The following is a 10,885-nucleotide window of genomic DNA, read 5'->3' on the forward strand; positions in this document are numbered from 1 at the left end:
ACTCGATCCCGTTAATTGCCTCTTACGACAAGCATGGGTTACTGAAGATCAATTCTAACCCGGATCTTCAGTTGATTGTACAATAGTGACTACGAGTATATATTTGTTTCAGAAGTATTACAGCCGTACGAAGTTGTTTGTAACGTTTGCTGAAATCAAGAAGACACCTAATATACAATAGAAGTGCGTTAGACCTCTAGCACATACGTGACCTTGCAAGATACGTGAGAGATAGAGTTTAGTTTTACCCCGCTTGTAGCAATGTTCCAGCAATATCACAGCGGGGACACCAGAAATGGGCTTCACATATTGTACCCATGTGGGGAATCGAACCCGGGCCTTGGGCGTGACAAGCGAACGCTTTAACGACTAGACTACCCCACCGCCCTCCTTGCTACAGTACTAACATGAGAACAAGGCTGCACTGACAAGCCAAATATACCTCTCACTATCATTACGCTATGGTGCTGGATCATGCTCCGCTGGTAGGTGTCAATATATTTGCAGGTCCACAAGCTGACTCATTCTGATTATTACACACTGTCCTTCCACATGCCGCGTCAACGGGTCTAGTTCCTTCAAAGAAATGTCACCAATATGACATGTCATTGTCCAAGGTGGACACCTTATCAATGGAAGTTGGCACTGCGTGTCCACACACTCCCATCTGGCCATCTTCAACTGAAAACTGTTCACGCGTAGTGAGTGACTGTTGTTTTTCGCCGCTTTTAGATATATTCTAGCAATATCATGGCGGGGGACACCAGAAATGAGCTTCACACATGGTACCCATGTGGAGAATCGAACACGGATCTTCGGCGTGACGATCGAACAATTTAACCACTGGGCTACCCTACCGCCCCTGCTCAAGTGTAAATCGGCTAGCTCTCTGTGATACTGGGAGGGACTCTCTCCTCACTGAAACTCGTGTTATCTGAAGCAGATGTCGGGGATCTCGGAGCTGAATGCTTGAAATACTGTCGTAATGCGGTCCACCTACGGGGTGTAGGTAGACATCTGTGTAAGTACCTGGAGAGGAATATATTGAAAAGATGAACACTATAATTATTACGTACCCGTACAAAATGTATCCATGGTACCTATATATCGAAATTACTCTACTTCCCACTGCCTAGGCATATTAAAATACTTTATACTTTTCAAGTCAATATTTACAATGTAAAGTATAGTTTGGGATGAAATGCATGTGGACCCGGTTTTTGTAAATATCTCTTCATCCAAAGACCCAATCGATCTCAAACTGTGCAAGTGGATGTTTTGTCAGACAACCTAATCACATTGTAAATCACCGATTTTATGCATTTGTATTAAAGAATCTGTCTATGTAACTGTCAATAAAATAAACAGCAGACCGCAGACTGCTTGCAGAGGGAGGGAGCCAATGACCTGTAACAGCGGCAGTGTTGGGTCATAAAGGTAAATGCACGTGCAGTTCATGATAGTTACCTGTGCACTGCACAGTGATAGACCGTTTGGATCATTCACATTGACTACTTCTAGCTGTCATCATGAAAGCTTATTCAGATGATGCTAAACGTTTAATTAGAAATGTGTTGAATTGTTTTTAAAAAGAGAGCAAACGTAGCAAACCGATTTATAAGGTGTCGGATTACATGAAACGTACAACTTTTGCTCTTGGCATGAAAAAGAACATCGTGCTAAAACTTGTGAAAAATAAACCAACAGCCAATCAATAAAACCTTGTACAAAAGGTAGGCATCCAAAGTTAGATTCTTTTGACATCAGGGTCATCAGAGATGTCTTTCGCCGGCTATTTGCTAGAAATGAACACCTCTTCATACCTGTCACGTGCATAGCTGACCTACATTGACGAACGTTGACCTTTATGACCCAACACTGCCGCTGTTACAGGTCATTGGCTCCCTCCCCTGCAAGCAGTCTGCGGTCTGCTGTTTATTTTGTTGACAGTTACATAGACAGATTCTTTAATACAAATGCATAAAATCGGTGATTTACAATGTGATTAGGTTGTCTGACAAAACATCCACTTGCACAGTTTGAGATCGATTGGGTCATTGGATGAAGAGATATTTACAAAAAACCGGGTCCACATGCATTTCATGCCAAACTATAATTTGGAATGATAATTGCATTCATTTGCGAAATAATAGATTGTGAAAATCGTTCTCTGTTAAAGAAGCTGTTTTAGAAAGCAATTATATTCACCAAATGAGTGAGTGAGTATATAACAAAATCTCGATCAGACAATCAAATGCTTGTTAATATGAGCATGAACATGAGGCTACACAGAGCGGTTCTATCTTGGAATCACTATGGATACATGTGAGAGAACAGGCGGTTTCGAAAGAAAAACAAAGAAAAACTAAATACCAACCTTCCTTAACGTCAGGTTTTCTTTTCTTCCTCCAGCAAATTACCCCTACCACAAGCAGACCGATGATGACGACCAGTAACAGTGCCACGAACACACCGAGACCAATCACAGCAGACCGGTCACCACTTTCACTACTGCAAAAACAAGGGTACTTGTCAACCAGCAACAGATCAACTTCAAGTGGACCTATCAATTTAATACTATAGGATTCCAGGCTTGGAAACATTTCACGGAATGACTACGAAATATAAATACTTTTTGGGGTCATTATTTCTATTTTATTGGTGTTTATGTGTTTCTGTAACCATACCTTATATTCGTTGTGTCCGAGAACTGTGCGTTGCACCTTCCACATTCAACATCATTCTGACAGTTGGAGGCAAAATTAGCATCAGAACTGAGGCGTGTCTTGAAGAACTGAATCCCATCTTCTGATGTTAAGCCGACCTAAGAGGTAAATGGTTACACGTTCAGTCAAGAGTCCAATCATTGTACAAACGTCACAAAAAATTGTGACACAACTGTTCCACTCATCTTTGCTAATAGTGAGTGAGTTCTGATTGACGCCGCACTCAGCAATAGCCCAGCTATATGGCGGCGGTCTGTAAATAATCGAATCTGGACCAGTTAATCCAGCGATCAACAGCATGAGCATCGATCTACGCAATTGGGAACCGATGACATGTGTCAACCAAGTCAGTGAGCCTGACCACCCGATCCCGTTAGTCGCCTCTTACGACAAGCATGGGTTACTGAAGGATCAATTCTACCCCGGATCTTCACGGTTTCTTTGCTAATAAGATCTATATAATGAATACAGACCATTTAAGATGGGTCCATCTTGAAGACTCATATTCATTTTACAAATAACACTGTAAAATATAACGGTGAATGTTTTGCGTCGAACACTCTCTATGACTGGATGTCAAGCAGTTTCACAGTTTGGTCAGTTTGTCGCATAATATGGACGGTTTGTAACAGAATATGGTGTAATTATTCAGCCTTCCATTCTGAACAAAAATGCCCATGATGTTGATCACTGGTTTGTCTGGTCCAGACTCGATTATTTACAGACCGCTGCCATATAGCTGGAATACTGCTAAGTTCGGTGTTAAACAACAACAAACAAATATCTGAAGAAAAGATGATTTTTTGGGGGGGACTAATAGATGTCACCGGTAAGTTCACTCTTCCCTTGAGTATCTCCCCGAATAAATCACAGAGTAGACTGAATTTGAAAAAACAAATCCTAAACATGACTACTATTTGCAAGTGACTTCTAAACGATTTCACAAACCCACCTCCTTATACACCAGTTCAGCGTCCCGCACAATCTGTGAGATTTTGTAACCAACGCTCCCTTCGCCATTGTCATCGAAGACTCGAATATTCCCGCCATCGTTATAGATGTCGAGGCGAACGTTTTTGACGTTGGCGATCAACTCTGCTGTAGAATACTCGGGACACATGGTGTAAGTACGGTAGCACTTTTCTTCTAAAGCTGTACTGAATCCAAGAATCAGGGAATACACACCATTGATAGCAAAAGGTACCCAAGTGTCGGTCTTGCGGTTTTGGGCCAACAATTCAGAGGTACATGGTCTTCTATACAATTTGTTGTAGCTCATTGGAAAATAACAGTTTGAGGTTAATTCTAAATATGACTCAAGCCATGGGTTCTTTGAAGTCGACACGTTAACACCACTGAAGTATTCTTCAAATGCTTGGTTCTTGGGCAGCTCCTGAGCAAGAGACAAACTTCCAAGCAACTTATTGTTACCTTCTATCACTTTTCCTCTTTTGCCCCAACTCTCACCTCCAATGAACACAAACTCACCAGTGTTCATCTCCTCGCTCAGAGCCGTCATCAGCTGTGGTGCTATGTTGGAGCTGACAAATATCACAACAAGCTTTGCATGCGGGAACCTTCTTAACTCGGACACATAACCGCGGAAGAAAGCTTGACTTGTTCCTTGCTTGACAGCAATCGTGTTAGCAACGCAGATTTTGTATTTTTTCCCAGAAGCCATTAACGATGCCAGTCCTGCTGTACCATATTCCCCATCCGTATGTATAATTTGCACATAGGTAGATCCAATCTCCTTGGCCAGGTACATTATTACATCAGCCTGTTCATGGTCAGGAGAACACGTTCTCATAAAATTAGGATGCAAACTTCTTGAGCTCAGAGTTGAACTTGTGGAAGCATACGAAATGAACAGTTTGTTTAATTCAGTCATTAAGATGGACATAGTAACACTTACGGAACTTCCATGTGGGCCAATGTATCCGATGATTTTATCAACAATACTTGAACTGTTTAAGCTGTCAGTGAGTCTTAATACACCTCTATGAAGACGTGTCACTCTTTCCCTTGCAATCGTGGGAGTGTTACAGGTATCCAGCAATAACAATCCAATAGTTTTGCTCCCAAGAAGTGAAGTAAACCTATCTCGTTTTGCATTGGCACGATTGACAGCAAAGACAATACCTTCAGCCAAGTCCACACTGACTGCTGTTCTAAGTTCACCACAATGCAATGGGTCTGCTCCCTGATCATGTATTGGTACAAGACCCACGACGTAAAAGTCTCCTGGTAAGAATATCACTTCTCCATAACTGCCTGGATTTTGACATTTTGAACAGTGGCGGGTTTCTTGACACTGGGCCTGAACCGGGTTCGAGCTTTCTTCTCCTTTGTCGTTGTAGGACTTGATGACACCTGGCAACAAGGTCAGGTCTTGTGCCACGTAATCACCCACCTGGTGAAGAAAGAAAGAAAAAGTGATCACATACTATGCCCTATTATCATAGGAACATACAGTAAACTAACGAACACCTTTATGACGAACTGGCGAATATAAAGAACTGTTTTTCGCGACCACTTACTAACTGTGTATTTTAGTCGAAATGAATATATTGAACTAAAATTGATGGTTCCTTTGGCTTTGTAGTAGGCACGGCTTACTGTATATATAAATACATTTTTATTTGTATACCCTACAATCATAGGAACACTCTTTTTATAACGAAGTGTATACATGTATGACACCGGATTCGTTTATGAATTAAAAGATGTTCGTTGTAAAATGTGTTGCGGTAGCTTGGTGGTTAAAGCGTTCGCTTGTCACGCCGAAGACCCCGGTTCGATTCCACACGAGGGTACAATTTGTGAAGCCCATTTCTCGTGTCCCCCGCCGTGATATTGCTAGAATAATGCATAAAGTGGCGTAAAACTAAACTCACTTACACACTTGTTGTAAAATGCGACCTGGTTGATTCAGGTCATCCTATCCTAATTTTTTTCGTGGTTCGATACTCATTTTTCATTCACTGGATTATCTAGTCCAGACTCGATTATTTAGTCTGCCTCTATATAGCTGGAATACTGTTAAGCGTGGGGTTAATAACAAATACACATGCACGATTTTCTGATTTGTCGCTAATTTTTCTCACCTTCACATTGCAAAATCCAGTGCTGCATTTTTGGTAGTTGTACACGATATAGGTCAAGTGGTCTCCGCTTTCCGTGTACGTAAGCTCTCCATTCCTGAATCGAAACTTCAACTGAAAGGGTGACAGCTCCCAAAATTCAACTGCAGGGTTGACTTCTACTGCAGCCATTTCCTCAATAAACTTGGCCTTGTTGGAGATATAATCGTCCAGCTCCTTACATACACCTGTTTGTCGAGGGCATTTCTTCTCATATAATGTCTTGTATGTCTTTGCAAAGGCGGCTGCGGCCATCAGTGCGTAGTTGGTGTATATGGAGAGTTTGGCATTTTGTACTGAATCTGTGGACCGTTGAATACAGGATTGTGGAATATTTGTTTCATTTGCCAGGGAACACTTGGTTACTTGTTCCATGTATTTTAACAGCCAATCATCATCTTGTATGTATTCTCGCATAACATTACCTTGGGTATGAAGCGACTGCCAGTGTAATTTGAACAGCTCGACATCATAGTATGGAGGACTTGGGGTGAGAAGTCCCTTGGCTAATGGATACACGCTTCCGTCGGACTTCATCAAATATGACTCACTTTCACGAATGGACTCGGAAACTATCATCTGGAAGTTGCTGAGTTTGATGTTGAGAAACTCAAACATAATTTTAGCAGTCTCAGCTTGACCAAAAGACCAGACCGAGAACTGGTGATTCGGACTCTACTTCCAGTTTTCGTTTAATTGACTCAAATATTATCCTGTATTCGTCACTGCTGGCGTCTGTTGCAATAGAAACGTATTGCGGTACACATATGCCATTTTCTTCTGCCTTGGCTTTGAGTGCATTGGCCCCTTCTTCGCCGTAAGTGTCAGCTTCATACACGATTGCTATATAGTTCCACTTCAGTTGTTGCAAGAGTTTTAACATAACCTGGAATACAAAAAAATCATTATAATTGCATCAATATTACGAACGTTTAGTCGTTTTATCTTCAAGTGTTACCATCTTCGACACAAACATCGCAGTATACGTCATTTGACAGATCAATATAATAACTGTCATGTACGCAATGAAATCAAATCTCAATCGATTTGGATAATATTTTTTCCAACGTATCTGATGTAAATGGCAACTAAATGGGTTGGGTGGACAGGCCAAACGATGGGTTGAATGATGGGTCTCCGCGTCTGGTCACACTATCGATCACAGGATTGCCTGGTCTAGATTCGATTATTTACAAGCTCGCCATCATATAAGTGGAATACTACGGTAACACGCACGCACGCACGCCCCCCACACACTGTAAACCCTTTCAAAAATGAACTGTTTATATTACATTAACTTGTACGTCGTCCGTTTCTATGACCCGGTACAGGTTTTTGTAGATACTCTTGTCAGCGAGGATGGCTGCGGTGGCGGAGAAGCTGATCTGCAGCAGACGATCACGCTCTGGGAGCGAACTCAGCAGACGAGACACTTCTTGGGTTTCTGAACTAAATTCAGGCCCAATTACGCCTAATAAAAACAAGTTCACAGTTACAATGTATTTCAGACATCTTAGCTTTTATCAATTATCAGGTATAAGTGCCTTGGTTTGATAATTAATCGTGGTGTCACGCTCGTAACTACACATAAAGTAGCTTGTCTCACAGTCCCTGAACCACATTTTAGTCCCTTCTACATTAAGTGGGTAATGTCGATATACCTTTGAAGCCCGGACACGTCTGTATCGCTGGGTATAGGATCTAATACACGCTTGAACACATTTCGATAACCCTTCTGTCACGCAAGCCATTGCATAAGCTTTACAATGTACTTCAAATGTAATATGTATAAATGTGTTAAGCATATTTGATATTCCTTTGAAGCCTGTGATATTCCCCCTTTTACAGGTGTCAAATCGCATCTTCAAGTTCGACAATGCCATTGGAGATATGTTTATGAATCAAATTCTTAATGATCAGTGTATTTAAGTCTAATGTAGTCCTCTTTGAAGACTGCATAATTCGTTTGAGCTATATACATGTTTGATGAAATATAAAAAAACGTGACAAAATATGTTTTCACGGTGTTTTTAGCCAATATATTCCAAAACAAATATTCTTCCTTCCAGTTTGTCCAAACTGTTTCATGATATGTGCACAGTGGTCTACATGTATATTGACAAGACTGTTATTCTCTGCAGTGTAAACAGATAATATCACACACAGATGATTGGGTAAAGGTACATACCATATATCTGTTTCTGTTTGTAAGTCTGCAGAATATCTAGAGTAGTTGCAACAGCCATAGATGGAATTCCGCATGTCTTGAAAGCGTGGAGACCTTTAGATAGTAAGAACATTCATATAAATGACGGATGTAATGATTCTTTCAGAACGCATTTAATATTCGAAATCAAATGGATTTACAAACGAATGGTCTTCCGTAAATTGACAAAGGTAATCTACGTGTTTAAGTTACACACTAACTGTAGGTGATAGGTACCTAAGAAATGCAACTGTAACAGTTAAAACATCAAAAAAGGGCATCAGCGATTATCTCCAGTGGCGATTAGCTCCAGAATTAAATTTCTTTGGGGCGTAAAAGGCAAACAAGTAATGGAAACTAAATGATATGAATGAATGGCGGGAAATCACTAATAAATCTGCATAGAAAATAATATGAAATACTTAAACAATATTACAATATAGAAAAATATATTCAAAAATATTAAACAATATCGATAGCACACCCTGGAACAACCCATTGCATGAAACAATTATGTAGACTATTTATCATTAATTTTATTTGTTTTACATATGAGAAATGTCATTCCTGGCACATATCGTCCTTCCCTAAGAAAGATTTTTGGTCAGCTGAAAAATGGAATATCACATGGCTCATGTGGCTCTCACAGACAAAGCACTCACATAAAAGGATTAAGGGTACATTACCAAATTTGACACCGTTGGTATAATTTCTGTCGTTCAATTGTCCGATGAACCATCGGACCGCTTCATATGCCTGTATAGACTCTGGAACCACGGCACCACACGTTTCATCAGTATGGGATTGTATAGAAAATAGCCCCGCTAGTATCACATCCCCCGGAAGGTACTCGTTGGTTGAGAAAGAGGCAACAGATCCTGTAGTCCAGATACAGAGCAGGGCCCCGAGGGCGTTCATTGTCACACTGGATTCACTGGAAAACTGGAAACATTCAGGAATGCATATTTTCAAGAAATCTTGCAACTTGGCATTGTATGTAAATACTTTTGGAGCTGATCAGTATGCGGATCCTGTTGGTGATATGCTATTGTTCGTTGTTTGTATATGATAGCATCTGTTTGTGTTGTAGATGACATGTTCCAGATGTTTTAACCCAACGAGACCCGTGAAGGTCAGGGTTAGAATTGATCTTCAGTAACCCATGCTTGTCGTAAGAGGCGACTAACGGGATCGTGTGGTCAGGCTCGCTGACTTGGTTGACATATGTCATCGGTACCCAATTGCACAGATCGATGCTCATGCTGTTGATCACCGGATTGTCTGGTCCAGACTTGATTATTTACAGACCGCCGCCATATAGCTGAAATATTGCTGAGTGCGGCGTCAAACTAAACTCACTCACTTACTCCAACCTCACGAGAGACATAAAGGCTTGACATGCCGGGCCCAGGGTGGAACCTACTGGGTGGTTTCAGGCCATAAGTCCCTTCTCAGCAAAGTCACTGAAAACGATGTATTCAGGCCTATTGGAGTTTAAGTGTTCAAAATGTGCATGCTAAAGTTTGGCGTGCGATTTATCAGTTTTGTTGTGGGAGCGTGACATGAATCATAAAAGCATACATCTCAAGCCAAAGGCGTAAGAGTTGGCAGATTGCCTGTTCTGCGATTTCACAATCTCATATTTTTATGTCATACGAACGCGCAGCCACAACAGAACTGCATGTGAGCACAAAGACATCTGATGGATGTAACATGGATATTTAGATACGTCAATTACTGTAAAAGGGGGCTAAATGCCAGTATGGCGTTATGGCTTGTTTACTTTAGCAGCATTCAATATGATGTGTATTTGTACTGTCGCCTGAACACCTGAACTGCCGTCGGCTGATCACTGTGGGAGTATCAGGTTATAATACTCGGACAAAACCCAACGTTTGTGTTCTTATCTGCTCACCACGAGAGACGCGGAAACAACTGACCTTCTGTCCGGGTCACTGAATATGGGGAATGCCATATATACATCGGCCACAGTTACCCGTGGGTATCAAAAGGTCACCAGCAAGCTTCACGTGTCGCAAGAGACCGAATTGCTCGGGTGAAGGAGTCGACTCAAAGTAACGCAATGGTGTGGATGATTAGAAAGTGTAGTCCATACTTGAATACTTAACAAACAAACAAACAAATGCATCGTACATATTCACTGCTACACATTTAAACATGTCACTTAATACATTGTACCTATGATTAAGATAGGCGAACCTGTTTTAAGCTGGGAAAAAAGTTGAAGTATGCTTTCCCGGTAGAATGTCTAGGCAAATAGTGGATCAAATTAGAACCCATCGGCTCCAGATGAGTTGCTGATTGTCAACATTAAGGAAGTATTTACAACGTAATAGGTGACTAGTATAAGTAATTACAGTTTCAAATGAAATTTCGTCTCACCTGTCAGCTTCGACTTGACTGTCCTTGTCAGTCCCAAGTGCGTTGTTCGAGCCATATGTGTTGTGAAATACACAGTCAGCCATGCGTGGAAACAGGGCCGCTGTGTACCGTCCCCCGAAGACTAACTGTCTATATCTACTGTATGCTTGTTATCGAATTACACCGCAGTGGTTTGGTAATAGTGACGCGACCCAGAATAATTCATAGCATTCGATAATTGCCTTTCAGGGTTGAAGGACTGCTTTCAATAACAAGAGGTTTGTGATTAAGAAGTGTAAATATTTCATGTGGTATTGATCATATTGTTGACATCTAGTCCACTTGTACACATGGTTTATATTGAAACCATTATTAAAACAACAATACAACAAAATATTAGAGTTTAAATTATACATATACTGGACACA

The 10,885-nt window shown here is 41.0% G+C and overlaps 1 protein-coding gene across 1 annotated transcript; it reads right to left on the reverse strand.

Annotated features, from left to right (window-relative positions):
• Positions 1 to 14: 14 nt before the first annotated feature.
• Positions 15 to 10,593, reverse strand: LOC124274716. Its single transcript, XM_046710086.1, is given in 10 exon segments — positions 15 to 1,029; positions 2,378 to 2,511; positions 2,688 to 2,824; positions 3,679 to 5,139; positions 5,834 to 6,508; positions 6,510 to 6,755; positions 7,162 to 7,340; positions 8,058 to 8,150; positions 8,762 to 9,017; positions 10,479 to 10,593. Coding segments are annotated over 9 exon segments (3,333 nt in total). The 5' UTR covers positions 8,994 to 9,017; positions 10,479 to 10,593; the 3' UTR covers positions 15 to 853.
• Between the last annotated feature and the right edge of the window lie 292 nt (positions 10,594 to 10,885).

The sequence above is a fragment of the Haliotis rubra genome, unplaced genomic scaffold, assembly GCF_003918875.1.
Source record: "Haliotis rubra isolate DU_JTF1 unplaced genomic scaffold, ASM391887v1 Scf1936, whole genome shotgun sequence".
In the NCBI taxonomy this organism is placed as follows: Eukaryota; Metazoa; Mollusca; class Gastropoda; order Lepetellida; family Haliotidae; genus Haliotis; species Haliotis rubra.